Below are 24,471 nucleotides of genomic sequence, written 5' to 3' on the forward strand. Positions count from 1 at the left end.
TGCGGGCAGCAATTAACTGGGAGTCAATAGAGGGAGAGTAAAAGGTGGGAGATGTGAACATTTTGTCTGGTTGAAGACCAGGCGTGCTGCGGCATTCTGAGTCCTTTGGAGTGGCATAAGTGAGCATGGTGGGAGGCCAGTAAGGAGGGAGTTACCATAGTCAGGTTTTTAGATGAGGATGCCTGGATGAGGAGCTGGGCAGACAGCATCCTCCTGAGTGACTCTAATTCTTCAAATGTTATAAAGTGTAAACCTACAGGATCGAGTGGCCGCTGCAATGTGTGCCTTGAATGAGAGCTGACTTACAGGACAACATCTTGGCAGTTGGAACAAAAGAAGACACCAGGGAGTTGTCCATGGAAATAGTAAGATTCTGCATGGAGCAGGACTTACCTGGGAAGAAGATAGGCTCAGTCTCATCTGTGTTCAGCTTGAGGTGGTGGAAATTACTGTGAGGCCAGGCGTGCTCTTCAACCACTCAACTTCAACAGTTGAGTGTCATCTGCATAACTATGCCTCCTGAAAGTGGCAAACACAAGCCGTCATCTGTCTGGTGGCAATTGTTGATAAGCAAAGGGTTTTCAAAATGTTATGTCATGGACTCCAAAATTAACTGACATTGGCCTTATTCATTCATGTCAATAAAATAACCCCAAAAGTCCTAAACCATAATGATACATGTTACTGCAAGTGTTTAAACCCTCAGTTTATCACAAAGAATTGTGAGACAATTGTCATACAATGGGTTAATTCATTCATGTCAATAAAATAACCAACAAAAGTCCTAAACCAATAAAACCATCACAATACATGCGCACCAGCATGCTGCATGTAGGTATGCGCATGTTTTAATATCATCATGCAAGTGAAATGTGTAGTGTACAGTACACTGTGTACTGTACATGATATTTTAGAAAGATTGGCATCAGGTGTGAACAATCAGCAAGTGAAATGTGTAGTGTACAGTACACTGTGTACTGTACATGATATTTTAGAAAAATTGGCATCAGGTGTGAACAATCAGCATATTTCAGAAACATTAGCATAGTATACATATGCACGCTGTGTGCAGGTAGGCTAGTATTCTTTGGCATGCTCGTTTCGTTTTTGTTGTATTTTATATTGTTACTCGTTAGTTCGATCAAGCATTAAGGTTGGCGAACATGCGCTTCTCCCGTGCTTGCGGTTATGTTTAGGTTAGGGTTAGAGATAGGAAATGAAATTAATTACTATATTTACCCAGGGTATCTGGGCTAAGCTCAAGAACTTGTTTCCAGCCAGGCCCTGCTCATAGAACACATTTCATCGTAGTGGTTCAATGCCTTGTTCAAGGGCACTTCAGCGGTGGTAATTTTAACGTGTCGGACCGCTGATTCGAACTGGCGACCTTCCGGTATCAAGACCGCTCCGCAATCCGTTCGGCCACCGCTGCCAAGGTTAGTAATGGTCGAACTATAACGGGAGGTCGTACCAATATGTCATGCAGATCACACTTTTAAAACCATTGCAGACTTCCAGAACTTTTGACAGATTTGTGGACAGATCTTAGCCTAATTTAGACTCTTTCGATCGATTCTGAATTTCTGACATTTGAAAATGTCAGAATCGATAAATACATCTACGAGAGTCTAAATCTTAGGCTAGACAGATCTCACAAAAAGGCAACAAAATAATAAACAATTTGTTTATTAGGCTACAATTTGTTTTGTTTTGTTTTGTTTTGTTATGTCGTATCGACTCGACTGTAACACATACGTTGGTGACCTATCGAATTTGGGAACTATGAGAAACAGATCTGGTATTAAACTTATTTCATGTGCATAAGTTATTGCTTCATCATGCCAATACCGAATAGGCTACTATGGCAGGAAGATGTGTACTTTGTGTCAAAATGCATTAAAGACGACATTCGGGCGTTTTCACACGGACAATAAGTATGGTCACACAATTCTGTAGAACACGTCCACCACGTATAGGCTACGGCAAGGAAGCTGGGCTACGTTAGTGACAATTATTCATGATTAAACAAAATGATGCCAGTAGGCTTTAGCATAGGCGAATAACCTACCTCCCGAGGTCCTAAAATTCTTTAGTTGCAAAAATGTACTACGCCGAATGAATGGTAGCCTGTTATAACGCAACACAATCAAGTTACGTTGTACTTTTCTGAAAAACAAAAACGGCACAGCTTTGCGTGTAACACTCAAACGGTCATTCACAGCCTTTGGAGTAAAACAGTAGCCTAGTCGTAGAATCAGACAATCAGTAGAATCCTAGGTTGTTTTCTCTTTTTCCAGATATGTGGGCATCTCCCGCCAACCGCCATGCCTCTTCAAGTTACGGAGGAGCGAGGCGGCCTCCACCGGTCGACCCCTCCTTCTTTATATTCTATGGTCGACCCCTCCGCGCACCTGGCAGGGCGGGCACAGGCCGCGGTGACGTCATACCGCGGCGTTGCTAAGATACGTACTATAGTTGACAAGTCGCGCTCTGATCTCCTCTCGGCCAATGGCCAGGTCAGATCATCATATTGTGACGTGGCGACCACATAAAAACCGCAGATGGTGGAGCTATTTTTCATTGAAGTTTGAGAATTGACAAGCATTAGCCTACTGAATGAAACCAGTTTCATCTGTGCCAACCTGTGTCATGCATGATATGAACCGAGGACATTGTTCCAGAACCGAAATGGACCACCATGAAGTGAATACTGCAGCATCCTTTGTGTCATCACTTTTGAAAATGAATGGAGGTCTTAAGGAACATCAGCTCCAGGTGTTCCAGGAATGTCTCCAGGAGTCAATGAGTGCCCACTACAAGCACCACTGGTACCCTGACAGACCGCTGAAGGGCTCTGCCTACCGGTGCATACGCATCAACAATAGGGTCGCTATGGACCCTCTCATCGCCAAGGCTGCCAAGCAATGTGGACTCACCATTAAACGGCTGTTCGGTCTGTTGCCTCTGGAGCTAACACTGTGGGTGGACCCATTCCACGTCTGCTATCGCATTGGCGAGGACGGCTCCTTCTGCGCCCTGTACGAGGCCGAGGCCACATCTAGCCTTGCAGCGTCGCCAGTCCCCCTGGCCGACCTGCCATGTAAGGCCACTTCTAGCCCGGTAGAGTCCACCTCTAGCCCAGTAGCATCACCTATACTGAGCCCGGTAGCGTCACCAGTCCCCCTGGCTGATCTGCCGTACAACAAGAACCACTTTCTGATGAGTGGGCCCAGTAGACCCCCGATGAGCAATGGCCAAATGTATTACGTGCCATGCTACCAGATTCCCGTGTACTACAGACCCAGCAGGCCTTGCTACCAGATTCCCGTGTACTACAGACCCAGCAGGCATTCCTACCAGATTTCTATGTACTACAGACCCAGCAGGCCTTGCTACCAGATTTCTATGTACTACGCTAGAGTTTAAATGGACAACTGGGGGCCACATGCGGCACCCCACCTTCACATAATGCGTCCCGCGGGTCGATGATATCAGAACACTAATATATTATTGATTTCAGTTGTTCCAATTGTATTAAATTGTATTTATTGTAAATTGTATTTACTGTAAATTGTTGTAAATTTTATTTTTTTTATGTCCAATACATACAGTATTACTAAATGCATTTGAAATTAAATAAAAATGTTACACTGAATAATAATATCCCTTTGTATTATTTCATTTGTGACCATTATGGGCTATTTGAGTGACGTGGTTTACAGCTTCTTAACCTTTTCTGAATCAGGGCCCACTTGAAAATCTTAAAGGTGGTCCACACTTCTGACCACTTAACACGGCTGCTGTGTTAAGTGGTCAGTGTTCCTGTTTGGATCAATGGAACGTTCAACTACCATGAAGTTTCTATTTATCGGTACCACAATGAAAACAAAAATGTCAAGGTTTATTAGGGCCTAATAAACCTTGACATTTTTGTTTTCATTTTGATCTAAGAATGAACCAAAACCAAAATATCACTGTACAGTAAATATAACTTCAGTAAATTCAGTAGCCTAATTACTGAAGTTATATTTACTGTACAGTGATATTTTGATTTTGGTTCATTCTCAGATCAAAATGAATCAAACTATACCCATATATGGGCATATACTGATGACATCAGGGATCTCCATATGTGGGCATGAAAGGTTTGGCGGTGCTGACGTGTTGTGAGCTTGTGCCTTGTGCCCAGCGAGGGATACATTAGCACATGCTGAACTCTATACATTAATAATGCTTTCACCAGCACCACACTACATGACTTCATACAGGCCTTATACTAAGGACCACAATGGAAACAAGCTGTATTCTTTTTTGCTAGTGGTTGGAGTGGTTTGCACCACTCAAACAACTGGCTTTGTTAGTACCCGTGTGTGTGTATTTGTGTACCTGTCCCTCAAAAGAATGAGCATGGTTACTATGGTCACTGACATTACGTCAGACCACAGCTGATCAGGCTATATAAGACCTTGCACCACTCAGTTCACACGGGTGTGATTTTTTTATTATGGTGGGTCAGATGTATGTTACCTTTGACATGTTTTATTTCATAACCAATACAGATTTCAAACTTTACCTGTAGGTGTGGTGCAGACTCCAGGGTCAATTCATGACCTTTGAAGTGAACCCATCTCTTATCGGGAGCCGTTAGTGAAGTGTATTTTAGCATTCTTATACGTTGGCACAACAGCCCTCCCACACCACCTTGAGCTAAGCTACTTCTTTAAAAAAATCACACTTGTGTGAATTGAGGGGCGCTCCTATCATCATACAACAATTATGACGTAAATTCTCCATTCAATGGGAATTTAATCTTTGTGTAGGACGAAAATTGTCAATTTGCTCGCTCTTGTCATCGCACATCATGACGTAACATGTCGATTTGCTCAGACACATGATGCAAATTCTCCATCTATTGTCAATGGGAATTTGACAAAATAGCCGATTTGCTCGTCCTCAGATGAAGTAAATTCATTGTCAATGGCATATAATGTTTGTGTTGTTACAAAATAGCTGATTTGCTCAGACACATGACGTAAATTCACCATTCATTGTCAATGGCATTTAATGTTTGTTTTGTTACAAAATAGCTGATTTGCTCAGCCACATGACATGCCAATGTCATTAAATGTTTGTTAGGACAAACATCTCTAGTTGTATAGGCCTATAGGAGGGGCTAGCACCCCTCAAAAATCAGACCTGTGTGAAGTGAGGGGCACTTATATCATCTCATTCCATCCAATCACAATTTGCACTGTGCAAGGTGTTATAGGATTTGCTAAATCATGTCAAGTCTTTGCAGAACTCACGTCATGTTTAGGCGAAAGGCCACTTAGGCCGTTTTACTATAGCCCAGAACTAACGTCGTTATTAACTGAACAATTCCATTAGCTTGGAATGATGTCCAATAAGGTCCACAGACAACACAAAAGGATTTTCAATTTTTATTGACTTTTTTGGACAATTTATTTTCCAGTGTCATCCATAATCTTTCACTTCTCTGGTATTTTGCATAATCTTTCATACAAGGCTAGAATGATAAAAAACATGATAGGCTGATGCTAGATCTTGAACTAGAAGCTAGCAAGCCTAATCTGCACACATCTTGGGTAACACAATTCTGACAATGTAACTGAATGCAATGACTGGGGCACCTGATCCATGAGCTTTCAGAAAAACAGCATAAACCTTCCACTTATCCAAAACTGCATCACCTTGTCTGATTTTTATCATTCTAGATAATAAGGCTGATTAAAAAGGGCCATTGCTATGCAACAGAACAATCTGCATAGCAACTGGAAGACAAAGGGACTGGACACTGACCCATTACCAAGGATGAAGAACACAACATCACTAGACATTTAATTGGCACAGGGTGGTCTGCTCGTTCAGTTACATGAGCCGTTTTTAAAGTAAAGCAACAAGTTTAAAATTCAGAACAACAAAAACAAAGTGTGGATAAAGGTTGGTTTACAGTTAGTGTGAGGTTTGATACGTTGGAGTTCCTTCTGGGTCTAGTGTTTGTAAGAAACAGTACAGTTCCGCCGTGACCTCCATAGCATCTGGCAGTTTGAGTGTGTGCCATTGTGTAGTGGCTGAAACCTTTCCCCCCCCCACCCCCCTCCTCTCTCAAACAACTTTGACCAATTCATAAGGCTGCAAGGTACATGCCACTGGTTGACCATATTCACAGAAGCACAGTTACAAGCAAATGGGAAACGGCTGGGACTGGGACAATCACTAAAATGTGCTTGAAGGCTAACAGTTGACAGATTTCACTCGGCTACATGAGGAATGCAGGAAGGGGAGGGCTTATGAAACAGCTGGCCACCACATTGGTCAAATGTCATGTCAGAACCAACCAGCCAGCAGTAACTCAATCCCTTTGCCCTAGCCTGCAAAGGCAACTACGAAGGGCAGCTCAGTAAATTGAAGAAACTTTCCGAGGTTGTCTGGCCACCTTTGCATTTGGTATAACAATTCAAACCACAATGACATGTTAGGTCTAGCAACATTTAAACATGGGTCATACTGCCTTTATAGACTTAACGCCAACAACCCAGCAATATATATCTTTTCCTTTTTTGCAGAAGACAGTATTGTTGAATGCAGATAACAAAGCTCACAAGTCAATTACAGTTTCCGAAAGCACTTCAGATTTCATCATGATTCTGCGAAGGCAGACGAGAAGTAGACAGGGAAGCATGACAGTCTCAGAACTGAAGCCTTCGAGGGTCAGCGGTCAGTCCAGGTCAAGAAGGGGACAATAAACAGGGAAGATTTGTTGGGTTTGCGTTGATGCCCGTCTGAGGGAAGCCATTTAGAACCGCTTGGGGCCCCATGGAGAGGCTTTGGCCGCCACTGGAGCTCCAAAGCTGGGGAAGTCTTCAGAGCTGCTCATATCTGGGGCCTAGAAAAAAAAGGGGGGGTTATCATCTCTGCACAAAAAAAAACCTTCTGATTTCATTTAAAAGTAAAAATGTATCACCTTTACATCGCCAGTGGTCCAGGGGGCCTCCCTCACCACAAAGCCCTTTGATGGTCCCCGGGGTTCATCCCCCGAAGCACCACCACCGCCGCCGCCGGGTCTCATGTAAGCCATCTTTGACTCATTCTCACAAACATCTGACATCTGAAGGCACCAACACACATTTGAAACCAATTATAGCACTCATCAAAAAGGCTGACAGTTCTGATGAAAGACAGGTGTCAAACATGCCCACTTACGTATTCCTCTTCCAGATTGAGGAGATGGTCGATGGCTTCGTCCACAAGCTCAGGACGTCCTGTGACAGTCACGAGGTTCGGGTCTGCAGCCCCAGGTTGGGGGAACCTGAGATCAACCTGCACAACGGACAAAAACAGTAATTTTGAATTAATCTGCAACATACTGGCTTTTGACATTCTCCATTTCTTCTCAAAGAGTAAAGACAGATTCATACTTCGTTGCACATCAGTGTCACACATAACCATGAACAAATATGTATAAATCGGGCTTGACGTTTATAAATATGTTTTTTTTTCCCCCCTCACCTTGAACTCGTCCATGATCTTGCGAATGCCCTTGCCACGTCCTCCAATGATGCGGGCATGAACCCTGCTGTCTAGAGTGATGTCTTCAGAGATCATCTCCTCCAGCTCATCCACAATAGCCTGGATAGCATCCCGTGCACCTGTAGCGTTTTGTTCATATCCAGTAATGGCTATCTGGTCCTGTGTGTTGGGGGTGAATCATGGCAGCACCAACAGTGTTAGGCACAACATTAATCCCACAGTAATTTCATGCCACCTGATGTGCAGACAATTTCTGTAACCACTGACTTTCGGGGATGATTGATTATATATATATATATATATATATATATATATATATATTAATCAAAAATGACAGAAGCTTTCCTGGATTGAAAGTTATAACAAAGAATATTCCAGGTCTAAATGGGTACTAAAAACTAAAAAAAAAATAGTGTTGCGTTCACAAGTTATGTTATGTCAATTATACACTGCTTTAAGTGGTTAGGGAACGGATTAAACTGTGCCTTCCTGTTGAGAACAAGTCAGTGCTGCTTTTGGCAGTACATTTTGTTTTTGTTTAGTCAGTCTTTGGAATAAAACTTAAATTTAGTTTTACAGTCATCTGAAATATTGTCGACTAAATCTACAGTTGGTTTTTGTGCAGTTTGCAAGCCTTGGTGTTGTAATGGCATTTTATTGTTGCATGCTGAAAATAGCCTGTCGCGTTGTGCGCTTGTAGATCATCTATTTTCAGCATGCAACCAAGCATACGGTGATTTAGTTCTCTCTTCTCCCGAACATTTTAGTCTAGTTTTTTGTTGACGAAATTGTCAAAATATTTAGTCATAGTTTTAGTCATCATAGCCTAGTTTAGTTTGTTTTTGTTAATCCCACAATTTTGTAACCCATTTTTCACCCCGGTGTCAATTATCTAATGCTCTACACACCCTCCGCCAACCTAGTCCCCATATATGGGGGACATGGGGAGAGCAATGGACTTGAACTCATGCTTCCGTCATGCCCGAGTGTCCAAGTTGCTCCTTTACACCTGACAGGGGGGAGTTTCCCTGGTTGGACGTAGCGTGTGGAAGGAACACGTTATTCCAACCAGTTCCTTACCCCTCCATCAGGCCAGGGGGAGGCAGTTTAGAGACCAGGATTACTGCATGTTTTTTGTGAGGGTACCTAGTCCTACCCTAGGGGACACGGGGAGAACATGCAAACTCCACACAGAAAGGCCCTTTCGCCAACCCCGCCAGCACCCACAGCGTCCCGAGCGGGAATCGAACCCAGGACCTTCTAGTGCCACCGTGCCCCCCTATCATAGCTTAGTTTTTATTCAGTTTTCCTCAGTGTAATTCGATAGTAGACTATTTTTTGTCATAGTTTGCAGACGAAATAAACACTGGCACAGGCTAGTATGTGCTTCTCTACAGACAATGACTGAGTGGAACACCGTACCTGGTTCTCGTCATTCTTCTCTGGAAACTGGATGTTAACATCATGTTCAGTGCGAATGGTGGTAATAATGGCACCTTTGCGACCAATGATCTTAGGGTGATACTTGGGGTCCACAGTGATGGTCAGCTTGAAGCTCCTGAGTGCCTGTAGTTAAGACAGAAGCATGTTGTTAGGATGACTGACTTTTTGAGTGGTGCAGCCACTCCAATGAACAGCAATGCGTGTCCCTATGTCTGTCTGTTTAGGGTACCAACAGGTGAAAAAGTGGCATTGTTGAGCTTCACACTGCACAGGTGCATCATGGGAAGCAGAGATGTTTTTAGTAAAGAACAGCAATGCGTGTCCCTATGTCTGTCTAGGTTACCAGCACACACACACACACACACACACCCTTATAGACCAATGCATTTGAGCCAAAAGAATACTCATATTAGTTAAGCCAGAGTAGTCAGTTTGACAATTGAAAATGGGACACATTTTCTACCCAGTCAGTGCCCACCCCATAACAATAGAAATGTTCATTGATTGATCAGAGCCATTTATGGGTATTAAATATAGCTGCATTAATTTTCATTTAATGGTTGACTAAATACAAAGAAAAACATTTGATTGCGCCGGCAGTAGAGATCGCAGTGGGCTCGTTATTCAATTAGGCCACTGTGATATATAGAGTAGATAAGACGCACAGTGATTGGCCAGTACTCTCCGTCCTTCCAGCTATGCCTAAACTTGACCTTAATACTAAACTCAACAAATATGCGCAACATGATAAAAATTACTCAATGCGTTTTAACCCATTTAGGCCAGACGTAAAAACTAAAAAAACGAGTCTTCTGAAAAGAAGAATAGCAGACCTACAAGCTCATAGCGCGCCACTGAGTGGCACGCTCTGAGCTTGTAGATCTGCTATTTTTCAATAGCTAAAGTATAACATAATGCTTAGTTAAAACACCAAAAAGGGGTTTCCGTCTAGAATGGGTTAAAGAAGAAAAAAAAACAGCCTCCCTGCTATGGTGGTAGTCATTAGACTTGCTGTACCAATGAGGCAGCTGGGAGAACTGGCGATGAAAATCGCCTGCCTCCCATTGCCTGGGAGGCCGTTGCTTGCAGAACAAGCAAGTGTCTGCCAGGTTATTGTGTGGCAGAAATATTCATAAGTCATGAGGCGAGTGGAATCCGTAGTTATGCTCTGGCCTGTGCACGCAGTTTCACTCCAAACCCGTCAGGAGATTAGTTGTTCACAGACGGACAAACACAGATGGATAGGGGCGAAATCATAGTCTCAGCCAGAGACAATAGCCAGAATATAAGCTCCACAAATCATTGAGCTTGTAGATCAGCAAATCTTGCTACAAAAGTAATGCCAACTTGACTACAGCGAGTCACAAATTTAAATATCATGTATATTTGTGTCCATTTAACTTCACCCAAACTAGACCATGTTCCAACAATCATGGATCTATCCAAGGTGTGAGCTTCAGTAGAAGTCTCTGGTCAGCAGGTGGAGAATCTTTCAGGTCAGGAAGAGGCCTGCAAAATCTGAGTGGGAACCCGTTTTAAATAGCTGCAGGTGGGAATAGGGGGTCCAAAACAAAAAACATTGAAGAGCACCACATGATGGATGTCAATGAAGTTGAGGAAAAGCAGGAGATTACAAAGCAAAGTATGAACACATTAGCTCTGAAGTTACTTATCAACTCATTCTATAATCGCAACATGTCTATTCCAATACTAGCACTGACCCGATCCTCCTGCTCAGACTGCAGTTCCTTGACGCGCTCCAGGAGACCTTCCTTGGCACGGTCCAGGTGAGTGGATAGGCCAGTGACGGCGATTATATCAGACTGCAGGTCAGGAGCAGGCACTTGAATATTAACCTGCAGGAAATGCATCAAAACCATTTTAAACAAAAACATTTTAAATATCAAAACCATTTTAATGTGAACAAACACAAGTCACCCAGGTCTGCACACAAAAGACTCAATACAAACCTCAAATTCATCCATCATCTTGCGAATTCCACTTCCTTTTTGTCCAATGATGTAACGGTGTAGCTCAAAAGGCACTTCAACCTCAATAGTGATAGGAACCAAAGCCTGGGGGGAAATAAGTAATTTGAGTTCCAGCTGAGAAACAAAAGACTGCATGAGGAAAGAGTTATCCCTCTATGAACTGACCTTCAGCGCCTCCACGGCGGATTCACACCGCTCCTTACGGCCCGAAAGCACGATCACATCACACTTCTTTGGTGCGGCTGGATCCAGGGGCTCCTTCACCTCTCCGTTGGGCTCCCCATTCTCCTCAATAGCCACTTCTGCAGCGGGAGGAGCTGTAAAGGATGGAAGAGCAGTGTGCAGCGGGTGATCAGGAAAAACAAAATGGCCATTTGGATGTTATCAAGAAAGTCTACAGAAATGTTCTTTTACCATTGGGGTCCTCACGGTCTGGGAACTTGATTTGCACATTGTGATCTCTGGTGATCTGCTGGATCCGTGAGCCCTTAGGACCCATGATGGAACGGTGGAACTTCTGAGCAATGATGCACTCAATGGTCACTTGGGCATCCTAGAGGGGGAGGTAAATAAAGAATTAACTCAAATGTTCAACAGGACCTGGCCGGTCAGCTTTTAATTAGTAAAGATCACAAAAAGAAGCCACTGGATGAAGCACAGTTGTGTCTTCACTCACCAGATCCTCGATTATCTCCAGCATGCGCTTCTTTGCCGCCTCCACGCAGTCTTTGGCTCCCTTGAGGGTGACCTTGTCACTCTGAGAGCCGGTACGAGGAAAGCTCACCATCACACCACCATATTCGTCTGCAAGGTCCCTGAGGACTTGGCCACGACGAGCCACAAAGTAGCGGTGGTGCTTGGGGTCGACAATCATGTGATCCTCCACAACGTTATCCTACAAAACATTCATATTGAGAAAACCACCCTCCACAACAGTATCCTGACAAAACATTAATCTTGAGAAAACCACCCTAATGTCTACAAATCACAAAGTAGGGATTGGGGGATTGTAGGGATCAAACTATCACAGCATTTGTGCACCAAACATCTATATTCAATAAGTCTCTAATGCTCCTTTATATAGCACCTTTCCCCAAATGTGCATCCCATGGCAAAGGAGACCATGCAAGGCAGCAGCCTGCTCATCGGGAGCAGTTAGGGGTCTTGCTCAAGACAGTTCAAGTGTTCCGACACACTTGAACCATCTGATTCTCAAGCGGCTGCCCTACCTCCTGAGCCAGTGCTATATCAAACAAACAATCATTTTGATCTTCTTTGTTGATCTTTTCAAAAACTGCAGATCGTGGCCATAATCACCAGTCAACAAAGTGTATATGGCATAAGTGGTTAAAGTGAATAATGAAAATGCTTGTCTTGTATGCGGTTAGATTCTTTTGAAGAAAAAGCCTGCACGTGTATACTGGTTGTCACCAGTGTGACGTACCAGGACGTAAGGGATCTTACCAGACTCTTGATCAGCTCCTCTAACTCCTTCTGGGCCTCGCGCACAGCCTCTTCTGTTCCAACCACAGTGATGAGCTCCTGATCCTGATCATCCGCGGTAGGGAAGATGATCCTGGCACCAGTGCTGTCACGCACCTTGCGGATGTTTCCGCCACCTTTCCCGATCAGGAACTTGTGGTACTCCGGCTTGGCACGCAGCTCAGCAGTGTGGCTCTTTATTTGCTGGATAATGAGTCAAAACAAAATACAAGTTAACCAGATGAACCCTAGCATCCCTATCTGGACCAGCATTGGGAGGTTGTAGAAGTCATTTCCTACACACATAGCTAGTTGCACCACTCAAAAAGGGAGGACATTCAAGTGTCAAAAACCACTTAAACCCATGTTTACGTAATAGGTTCATTATACAGTTATTATACAGTGCAAGGTTTTTACTTTATGGTGGCCCAAGTGAGTCTATCCGATCACCAATAAGGTAGGTTGTAAAGAAGCATCCAGTGTTATATTCACTTTTAAAAGGACACACACACACGGTTGCTAGGCAACGTTTTCGTCACCCTCGAGCACCAGTAGACGTACGCGCGCATCCCATAGGGTCCCATTAAAAGTAGGATCATCTTTGGCTATCACAAATCTGATCATCACCACGGACAATGCTCGTAGTTTCAGAGATTTTTCATCGCATCGCTCCCAACATATTACCGTTTCTGGCGAAAGATAAACATTGTGAGCTACTGCCAACATAAGCAGTTTCTTACAATGGAGGTCTGCGAGCGAGGAACCCGGATGTGAAAACATGGTAATCTGCCCTATTCAGGCTGGTGCAGCCAACTACCCTCTATCGCCACCCAGTGGCAGTTGATTTGTTAATAGAGTACCTCAGGGTCTTTTCTTCTTTTAAATTGGCAGCCAGGTGAATGAGAGCTAGAAGTTGCGCTGAGCTAAAAATTAAACAACGCACCTTCTCCTCTGCCAAGGCCAGCAGCTGCTGCTTGGCTTTCTCCACATCCTCAATTGGGCCTCGGATGGTGACCTTGTCGATACCAGAGCCCTCAGTGGGGAAGTGGATGTGCACTCCACCACACTCCTCCATAATGGAGCGCACGAAACGGCCCTTTGACCCAATCAAGGAGTTGTGCAGCTTGGAGGGGATGGACACCTCCATCTCTGTGATATTTGCCTAAACACAGAATGGGAGATTCATTAGGTGTAAACCCAAAACTATGCTTCCTACACATCTTTAAAGTGCTGTAGATGGACAGCATAGACAGAAATAAAACCCTACCAGCTCCTTTTGAATGGCCAAGATGCGAATTCGGGCAGCCTCGCAGTCGGCCTTCTTGCCAGTGATGACTATCATCTCAGAGTTGCTGTTCTCAGCAGGCAGATCAATTTTTGTGTGTGTTTCCTCACGAATCTGGAGAGAAAAATAATAAGTAGTCTGAAACAGAATACCTTGGAACAAAAGTGTCAATTCATTCATTATGTTCAGGGTCTCCAAGTTACCTTCTTGATGTTTGCACCTCCTTTTCCAATGATGTTCTTGTGGAATTGCTTGAAGATGGGGACTGAGACAGCGAAGCTGTTCTCCACCTGACCCAAGTGTGAACATAGCAGGTTAATACACAATTGTTCATTGGTGTTGCAGTATTTATTATAGTATGCTACAGAGTGCACAATATTTAAAACACTGCTATACAGATTTTCTTTTCAGTTAAACATATCTTAAAGGGCATACCATGTCAGCCACTATCTTCTGCATGAACTTTGCGCATTTCTCCACCTCGGTCCTTGGTCCCCGAAGCTGAACAATGTCACTTTTTTGTGCTGGGTCAGGGAAATTGATGATGACCTTGAAAACGTAATTTATAGAACGGTTAAAAACCATTCAAATGCCTTCAGTGTAGACCTTTATCCACTTGGCCTCTGACAAGAGGCCACTCTCTCAGAGCAGTCTAATGAACATGACAATGGTTAAACTCACCTCTGGGAATTTGTCTCGTACTTCCTTTATATTCTCTCCTTTTTGCCCGATGATGGCTCTGTGAAAACGTTGTTCAATGATCAGGTCCTTTGTACGCTCATTCTCCTGCAAGAGGAAATCAAGTTGGGTGAAAAAAAGACATGTCATGGGCATCACAACATCTAGTTTGTGAAATGTTATATTTAAGTGCAGAGTTGAGACCCACCATGCGTGACGCAAGCTCAAGCAGCTCCTTCTTGGCTTCCTGAACACCCTGGGGGTCCCCCTCAATGCGGATCAGGTTACTCTTCTCATTGTCAGGAGGAATGCGGACAGTCACCTTGTGTGCTTCTTTGATGCGGTTTACTTAAATATTAGAGAATTTTCAGTTAGAAATGTCCCCAATACAAAGATGGTGATTAGATTTGTCAGAACAGAACTTAATCTCAAGGTACTTACTGTTAACACCGCCTTTCCCAATCAGGTGTCTGTGGAATTTGGGATCCACACTGATTTCTGTATAGTCCATTCGGTTTATCTGATGGGAGAAGACAGACAGAAGTTTGAGATGGAATCTGACTCTGTAAGACAAATGGTTACGTTTGTTTGATCTGGGATAATCTCGCAAACTGCAGGACCGATCAGGGACACATTTTCTTGTGAATGCTGCCCATAGGTCAAGGATGCACCTTAACACATTTTATTCACGTCTAATACTTCATCATAGACTGTGGATATTCGACATGTCTTGTTTGTCTTTTTTACAGTCTCATTGGAGCAGTTTTTCAAACTCTGCCAATGTAATTTCATGCTAAATTTATTCACGTTAAATACACTTATATGAATCTACACGCTAGGTGAATATATTTAACTCGTTAGACTGCCATTACTAGTTTTCAGAAACCATCTAAAATAACAGTATGGTGACACGAGTCGTATGACTCAACTTGCTGAATTGGAACTTGAGCTTATGACTCAACTTGCTGAAACATGAACTATGAAAAGCAAAGCTTTTTGACAGGGAACCATCAACAAAAAAAGGCAAGCAAAGCTTTTTGACAGGGAACCATCAAAAAAAAAAGGCAAGAATGCATTGAAAATTTATGAAACTCACCAGATCTGTAACAATAGCTTCAATCTGGGTATGGACCATCTGCAAGTCTTTGGTGGGACCCTCCAAGGTGATCCTATCTTCTCCCTCAGTGAACTCAATGTGCACCTGAATACAAGAAGAGGCGTTTAACCAAAGCCAAAAGCCAAATAAAGTGCCCTATATTATGAAATATATCTTTTCCACAAACCTTGGGCGATCCTTGGGTGATCTTGGCCAGATTCTGCCCCTTCTTGCCAATAATGAAACGGTGAAGCCAGGAAGGAGCCGAGACCGAGGACACAGTATAGCTGTTGGCCTGCAAACAAAAATGAGTTTCTCATGATATTTGCCGTCATGTTTTCCCTCAAGATGCTACAGTGTGAATTATACTTTATTATTAGCACCAAACATAGCTGATCAAATAGCATCCACTACTATACTCTAAACTTCCAAAGTATAAAAGGCTTACGTGGGTATCTCATTTTTAAAAACATACCTTGGCATAAACTTCGGTGAGTGCCTGGCCTAGCCGGTCTGGCTCCCCACGAAGGATGACAGTTTCTGAGCTGCTGTCAGAGGGTGGGATCTCAACAGAGACGCCAGTTTTCTCCAGGATCTCCTGCAGTGTGTTTCCCTTGGGGCCGATCACGTACTTATGCTGTGACTTCTTCACCTCCACTGCGATGGTGGTGGTGTTCTTCTGCTGACGAGAAATGACAGTCATATACACACACACATATATATTAAGGCTGTCAGTTAACGCGTTACGCAAAATCCTTTAACGCCGTTAATTTAATTAACGCCCGGTGAAGTTTGACAGAACGGATGAGAGACGCTTGCATGTTATTGTTGCAGGAATGCAGGCAGCGAGTGAGATTCCAATATGCCCCACCTCTCTCACCCCCCCCCCCCCCTCTCTCACTCAGTCAGTCGGTCAGCCTGTGTGGGCACTGCGGGGTGCGGAGTGTAGAGTGTGGACACAGTTGAGCAGTCGTCAGCTAGGCTGAATGCCTCTGTTGGGCTCGTTATTAATTAGCTCCACAATGTGTAAGATCAGAAGCTCTTTGACGTGGGCATTGGGCAAAAGCAAAACGACAGTTTTGGTTGACAAACATAGCATGGTCTGTGTAGCATCGAGCTTTCACAACTAACTGCTAATGACTGCTAAAGCTAATGTTGACAGCCTGACTGTGTGCGTGCTTGCAAGAAAGACAGAGGGGCAGGGGGGGCTCTTGTCTGAGAGTGTGCACACACTGTGTGTGTGGAGAGTTGAGTTTAGGGGGAGAGGGGGGTTGCAGCACTCAGTTCACACAGGTGTGATTTTTCCCTCTTCCATGGCATTTGCAATAAAGCAAGCATTCTCCCATGTTGATAACAGTATTTCAAACTTGAAAAGCAGTGGTTCTGAACCAGTGGTCCGGGTTCCAGGTGGTCCCCAGCTAAATGATGGAGTTTGTAACCAAATGAACCCTTATAGATCTTTAATTTAAGTAATGCAGATGTTTAACAATTATTCAACTCTTGAGTGTAAAATGGACCCACTTCGTTTCATTTTACACTCTCAAGAGTTGAATAATTGTTAAACATCTGCATTACTTAAATTAATTTACAAGAAGTCTACACAATTAGAGAATGTAGAAAATTTGGATCAAATACAGCTTGGAATTGTGGACAAATTCTTTAGTTTGGGTCTGGAAGGCTAAATGTCATCAAATGGTGGTCCGTGGCTCAAATTCAGAATAAATAATGGACCTTGAAAACCACCGATTTAAGGTATATTTAGAACGGATAAATAATATGCGATTAACTATGGACAATCATGCGATTAAATATTTGAATCGATTGGCATAAGACACAATGATCACTGAATCCTCATAGTGTTCCCAAACTTCCCATGCTGGTCCGGATTCTGTTTACCGTTCAGAATGGGTTTAGATCCTTCCTACTGTATCCGCTCATTTCCACTCACGCACAGACATGAACACAAATGAGGGACACTCAGCTCAGCTGCCAGAACTCTGCCGCCCCATGACAAAACCAGTAGTGGTCCAACCCAACCACAGGATCTATGTTTTAATAGAAGAGCAGGGAGACACCGCAGTTGTGCAAGTTATATTGTACTAGACCAGTCAACGGACTACTTGGGAACGATGAAAGTCGGAAATGCATGCTTCACCTGGTTATGCAATACCCGTTGATGCCTGGACGTTTGGGCGGTTCTCAAGATACGTGAACTACAGACGTGCACATGGAAGGATAGAGATTGGATTCCCCAGCTTTATGTGAACACAAACATTGGCTGATCACCATAACGATGATTTGATTGGCTGAGAAAAGTACATATTGAAAATAAAAGTGAGGGCAGAAAAGTGAAAACGCCAAAAGTGATTGGCCGGAAATCCGCAATGACGCGTATGATGATTTGATTGGCTGAGCACGGAATGTGATTTATGATGCGTGTGATGATAAGAGCACCCCTCACAAGGATTGCAGCTTTTAAGATTTAATGCAATCAAAAATAACTGTCTCACAATTAGTCCCTTAAACATAATTACCTTCTCTTCATAAATCTTCTTGATCATAGCCACAGCAAGGGCCACCTGCTCTTTCTCCCCAGTGATGACAATCTCTGTTTTGTTGACGCTCGGTGGTGGTACGTTGATGCGTGCTCCAGTCTCCTGCATCATCTCTCCCACCAGCTTGTTGTAGGCACCGGTGATGAAGGGGTGGTACACCTTGTCGATGTTCACCCTCTCCACTGCACGTTTGTCCTGAACACAAAGAAATATAAAATATTTATTGGATTCGGAATAAGGCATTGTACAAAAAGCTATAATCATGCCTCAACCATACCAGTTATACTAGCTCGCAAGTCACAACACATTGAGTTATGCTGTAGTTAATTATGCCTTTTATTGATCTCTATCAATATTATCTCAATAAGACATTAAAATAATCTAGTTGAGTTTAAGAGACAATATGCACAATAGATATACACACAAACATTGCAATTAAAAAGAAACCCCTACTAGGGAGACACAAGCTCAGTTAATGTTTTGAACTGACGATCGGGTTAAAGATCTTTACTGCCTCAGGTTATGTTCCGTTAAAAAAAAAAGAAAAACAAGTAATTCTGGTCTGCAGCCGTTTGGGCTTCTGGGTTACCTGCTCAGCCGAGATCAACAGAACCTCGTGCTTGGCCTTCTCCAAGCCCTCCTTGGTTCCAGAGATTTTGATGTGGTTGCTGGGATCGTCAGGTCGTGGGATCTGGATTTTAGTGGCAGTCTTGAGCTCAAGCTCCTGAAGCTTCTCCCCATTCTTGCCGATGATAAAACGATGATGTTCCTTGGGGATGGCAACAGTAGCCGAAGCCTGTTGAGGACAAATACACAGTTGGCATGACCACTCCAACACCTACATTTAGTAAACATTTCATGGCCAAACGATACATTTTATATGATTTGTTGCTGAGCTCTTGTCTTAACCTGAGTCTGCAATCGGGACACAATCTCCTTGCGGGCCTTCATCACGGCATCCAGCTTTCCAGACACCATGATGGAGAGGCCCTGATCTTTAGCCATGGACAGTTCCAGGTGGGCACCGGTCTTGTGCATGATGTCCACACAGACCTTCGCTTGGTCTCCCTCCCCAAACTGGTTGATGTCCTTGTACTTGCGCTCTTCCAGTGGCACATGGAAAACCTAGTTCAGATAATAAATGAACACAGGGAACATTGTCACAAGGCAAAAAGTATAAACAGATGATCTATGGTAAGCAGCCATCTAATCTAAAAACAAGTGTTCTGTCCTGAATGCAATTCAAATTGATCCCCTTTGAAAACCACTGCATGGAATGAATGACTGCATGAGTTTTGCCCTCAACAAAACAAAAAACTAAAGTTTTTGCTACTGGGCATTATGCTGAAACAAGGAAACTCCTTGTCAGACCCGTAGGACAAGTCCATTCCAGACTGTTGGGAGCTGTACAGTAAATCTGAATGTATTGTTCCTTGCAGTCCATTTCATGTCACAGATTACTTAATGCAAGATACATCTGGCATAAAATGTAGGCACAGCCTACATGTCAGGAAAGAAAATTAACATTTTTCGCCATTGTCAAAAGTGTCAAAACCACAGTATGCCAAGCAGCTTGTCCATAATCAAGGTTTGCAAAAATAGATGATCTACAAGTTCAACATTTTGCTGACAATTAGGACAGATTCACACAGAGTCCGAATACGATTGCCTGGTCCCCGCTGGCCATGATTCACATTGGCCTTGATTCTTCCATACCCGAGTACACTTCATTCAACTGTATTCAATACTTTCACATTGCAACGATCTGTATCCGAGTACACGTCAATCGGTCCGGAGACCACCTCCATGTGGTCCCGGGAATGGTTGGGTGGTCCACTCCCGGGAACGGTACACAGCATTCACACTACCACAACATCTGCCAAGTGGTCCAGAGTGTGCATCCGGGACCATCGTGTGAATCTGCCCTTAAATTCTGGGACGCATGGATGCATGGCGTCTCCACATGCAGTGCACCACAGAGCAGGGTCCGACTTGCGCCCACAGTGACAGCTCAATCAACCTGCTTTGTCCAGAGAGTCACTTTCACTTTATCCTGTGGGATTTATGCAATTATTCCAGCTCTTTCAGTCACAGATTGTTGGTTCTGGACTCGGTTCTGATTCGACACGTGCTGCCGTCTGATTCACACGCATCCAAAGCATCTGATTTTCACATCAACTAACCACCCCCACACCCGACAACAATTTCCATTCCTAATTACTTGTGCAAGCAGGGATCGCAAGTACTGTAATCGGCCGAGTATGTCGGTGTTGTCCGTCGGCCAATCAGGGACCACCATTCTTGATGACTTAACTAAGGTAAGTTTGGTGATCGGCTGGGTATGTATGTAGGGGTAAGAATGGTGGTCCCTTATTGGCTGTTGATGGTGACGTAACTAAGGTACGTTTCAAGGTTGGTATATGGTAAATAACGGGTCTAAAGGATAATAAGCTCACATCGTTTCATACAGTTGTGCCAGCCTAGAGCTATCTATGCTGTGAAAACATACAGTACCTGGGTGATAACGGATGACTTGAGAGGACGGATCTTTGAATTCCAGGCACCAGCTGATTCCTGGCTCCCCTCAGTTGAGGCTGCCTTCTCAGGCAGAGGTGGGAAGGCATCCTTGTAGGTAGGAAGGCTTTCCTCTTCCGGTCCCGGAGCACCACTGGTTCCTGCCACCGGAGCTAAACCCAAAGATATACAAGACTGAGATAACTTCACTTCAGATGAGGCATGCGCAGTCAAATGTAGTCCTGAGCTATTAAGTTCTCAACCCGTGGGCAAATACTCACCACCATCCTGCTCCGTCAAGAGACCACCACGGTGCTCATTGAAGCTTTCCTGCGTAAGTACGGCGATAGAGCTCATGGTTGATATCCCACTTTAACACGGAGTCCGAGTGTGCCACTGGAAAATAAAATGAACATGTTAAAATCAGCCAAAATGAGCATTTATCTGCAAAAACTTCTTTATGAATGAAAGAATCTGACCTCCAGCAGATGCATGTATGAGCAGAGCTGCTGGAGGTCAGGACAGTTTGACCAGCACAGACCAAACTGCTCGAGGGCAAAGGACACATGACCATCGGTTGCATGCCCTTTTAAAAGGGTGTGAAATAGGCACGTTTAACATTGTAAACAAGCTTATCAATAGGTGGACTTTGAAATTGTGACCATTATCTAATCTTTCTTTATCAAAAGAAGCCATGCTCTGTTCTGATCATTTACAGTGCTGATCATGTCAGCACTGTGAGAACGTGGTCTGATTGACAGTCATTAGGTCTCTCACTGTCTTAGTGTCATTGAAAGAAACTGATTAGCCCTCTCTACAGTCCATGTCCAGGGTTATTCTAAGCCTTGCTGCTAGGTGAGCAGTCTCCAAGGTTAAGACAGGATTTCCCCACTGGCCCCTGACCCCTCAGTATATCCACATAGAATGGGATTAAAGTTAGCAGTCCACCATTTAAGAGAACTGCATTCCTATGATTTTGAGAGTGATCATTATCCAAAGCTAGAAACCACAGAACCGTAGTTCTAATGACCCAGTAGTCAAAACTTGCTTTTTAAAGGTTTTAAGGTCTTACTGATCCTTTACCTCTATGTGGCTTTATTTCACAGCAGCAGGCAAGAACCCGAAATGGTGCGCAGAGACACCTCCTGTTAGATCGACCATTACTAACCATATCTCTAACTCTAACCTAAACATAACCACAAGCACGGGAGCAACGCATCCCTCACCAACCATAATCCGGTCGTTTTAACGCATCCCTCACCAACCTTAATCCAGTCGTTTTATCGCATCCCTCACCAACCTTAATCCGGTCGAACTAACGGGAGGTCGAACCTTAGGGCAAGCCCCCCCTCCCTTTAGGGTATATTATCAAAAATCTTTGCTTTCAGGCTTAGTATAAGACGACTTAATACAGACTGTAAACCGTTTCAAGATATATTTTGGTGATTTGGTCAAAGTATGCTTGCATTTTAAAAGCACAAAAAAGAGAACTCCCATATGTTATGGAGAATTGCCCCCTCAATAACCACCAAGTAAGGAAAGGGCAATGCTAGGTTAAACCAGTTTAGCTCACACTTGCATTAGACCCTTTTAGTGGCCTCTTCCTCACCAATGCCTCCCTGAAGTTAAGACGCCACTGTACATTACAGTTCAGTGTAGTGCAGACAGATCCTGTTGCGGATGCATGTGTGCTATAACCTTCCAGATCAAATGTATGGACAGCATTTGGAATCAAGCAAAGATATCTATCCAATTATTCTACCCAACTGGAACATTGTCTGGTGCTAGAACATTTGATCTAGGTGTTTGGTTGGGCTTCCAGAGGTCAAAGAATTATCTTACCAGCTAAATGGTCAGTTACCAGTTAATCCGTCCTGTAAAGCTGCCTGATGGCGTCAGCCTGCCAGCTTTTGCCTAAAGACAGCAAAACAAAAAAAAGGATGAAATATAGGCCCATCATACATTATTTTGATCATAAGACAAGTGCAATTCACCCCTGTATTGCAGAAAATAAGTGCACATGCTTTTACAAATGTATGAAACATAAAGTATCCACCTGATTTATTAATGCTAAACATGTTTGTTAGAGGTCTAAACAAGTCAGGTGAAAAAAATAACTGCTTTCCATTTTGACAAAATGTTTAGCATAGACAGATGCCACATCTCTTGCCATTTTCTACAAAGTACAGTAGTTATTGACAGACTTTACAGAACCATAATGTTGAGTCATCTTCTGTATACAAACGCCACGACTACAAGCAGTTTGAGGGGTAGCTATATCAAATTCTGAATGACAATCATAACCCAGTACAGTATTATAATATAATGTACAGTTTATGATGCACATTACAACCACCAGTCTAGTTACTAGGCCAAACCAATGCAATAAAAGGGTGCATAAATAATACTAGTGATGTGACAGTGAATCGACTTCACACACACACCCAGCTTCACAACGCTGATCAACATTTTGACAGCTACACAAAAACATTTAATTGGTAGCTGCCTAGCTGGTCGCTTCGGTTGATTAAGGCGTTAAGGGTCTGATCTCCTCGTCTGGACTCGTATCGATAGCAAGAGAGGGTCGAAAAGGTTCTTATGTCAGCCCTCAGGTATAATGCAGTCTGCATTGATGTCGCCTAAATCCCGGATTAAGGTTTTTAAGCCGCTAGGTAGCTAGTGTTAGCTACTAATTATACGCTACGTGGTTAGCTGACGTTGACCGAAACAAATAAAGAAATAAAACAGCACAATGCACCACAATTACAATTGGGCTGTAAACTACCGCCCGTGTCAAATGTCTACTTGTGCTTCCCATCATATGCACGGGGTTTCATAGTGAAACGTAGCAGTTCAACAGATCATGCTAGTTAGCCAACTTGCTAAAAACTTTGCCCGTGTATTTGAGTGCTTATGTGACACGTAGCCGTGTAGGTGGCTACAAGCTAATGCTAGTTAGCCTGGGGGAAAACTGTCACTAACAGAGACTTGAAGTAGTTACGTTAGCTAGCGTCATAACCACGGCGGTGCAGTGTAATAAACGCACCGCGGTGTAAATGCAAGCAAAACATGCCAGTGCGTTGTTGTTAACCGTCTTGCCAACGGTCAACTAAGTCTAACGGAATGCGTGTGCACACTGAACAGCAACAAAGTATTATGGTCAAAACTGTAGCATTAGCAGGCTAACACTAGCCAACCTTAACAGTTTGCGCTGGCTTAATTTGTAGTTCTCAGCGCGAGCCTTTCGGGTTGACAAAAGAAATGACGTATTTTCGGGGGAACGAGTGTCCATGAGGCTCGCGGCGACACACAAGAACAAGTCGTTTTGCCGAGCGAAGGGCTCGCGCGACCAACTATAAGTGAGCCTTTAAGTCCACGTAGGCATAAGGACCACAGCTGACACGGAGTCACAGGGCCACAATGTGGCTACAGCTACATTCTAGCAACACCAACACTTCTACACTTTGTACACGTATATGCATGGCCGATGCCGCGTCACGCGCTATCTAAAATCACGTTACAGAATTGAATAATGTCAAGACACTACTTACTTATTTGTACGTTCTCGTCTGCCCTAAAGGTGCAGAAGCTGTGATGAAATTCCACTGGCGAGAAGGTGGGATTGAAGCCTGACCCATATATACGAGAGCCGCCCACCAATCATGGCCCCGAACGTCACGTTCGGGAGGTCCGGTTACAATTCACAGGTTTTTCGTGGACTGAAAAACTCTTGCATAACTTCTTCTGGGATTCATTTTGTCACATCGCCTCGCTGACATTATGCAAAGCCATCTGATTTCACCGACACCGTTTGTTACCACAAAACCATTGGTGACGCTATTTTTGCAAAAATTAAATAAAGAGCAGATCTACAAA

At 43.6% G+C, this 24,471-nt stretch overlaps 2 protein-coding genes across 3 annotated transcripts in view; one reads left to right on the forward strand and one right to left on the reverse strand.

The window, feature by feature from the left end:
- The window catches only part of LOC306926935 (uncharacterized protein), a 347,556-nt gene that overhangs the window by 275,069 nt on the left and 48,016 nt on the right, over nt 1-24,471 (forward strand). The gene's annotated exons all lie outside the window — the stretch shown is intronic.
- hdlbpa (high density lipoprotein binding protein a) lies at nt 5,427-24,255 on the reverse strand. Of its 2 annotated transcripts, none has more exons than XM_079504960.1 (28): nt 24,147-24,255; nt 22,438-22,509; nt 20,877-20,991; nt 20,596-20,768; nt 18,991-19,206; nt 18,671-18,877; nt 18,061-18,276; nt 16,002-16,208; nt 15,714-15,821; nt 15,527-15,631; nt 14,872-14,950; nt 14,639-14,778; nt 14,434-14,538; nt 14,188-14,301; nt 13,956-14,042; nt 13,735-13,866; nt 13,411-13,629; nt 12,450-12,671; nt 11,662-11,880; nt 11,400-11,538; nt 11,151-11,302; nt 10,965-11,069; nt 10,716-10,850; nt 8,974-9,117; nt 7,531-7,710; nt 7,225-7,341; nt 6,986-7,129; nt 5,427-6,907 (listed from the first exon to the last, which is right to left on the reverse strand). In XM_079504960.1, exons 3-28 carry the CDS (start codon nt 20,950-20,952, stop codon nt 6,818-6,820), a joined length of 3,831 nt encoding a protein of 1,276 aa, XP_079361086.1. In that variant the 5' UTR covers nt 20,953-20,991; nt 22,438-22,509; nt 24,147-24,255; the 3' UTR covers nt 5,427-6,817. The 2 variants fall into 2 exon arrangements, with proteins under 2 accessions (XP_079361086.1, XP_079361087.1); XM_079504961.1 differs by having other exon boundaries at nt 16,002-16,205; nt 24,147-24,228.

The sequence above is a fragment of the Electrona antarctica genome, assembly GCF_951216825.1.
Source record: "Electrona antarctica genome assembly, chromosome: 7".
Lineage (NCBI taxonomy): Eukaryota > Metazoa > Chordata > Actinopteri > Myctophiformes > Myctophidae > Electrona > Electrona antarctica.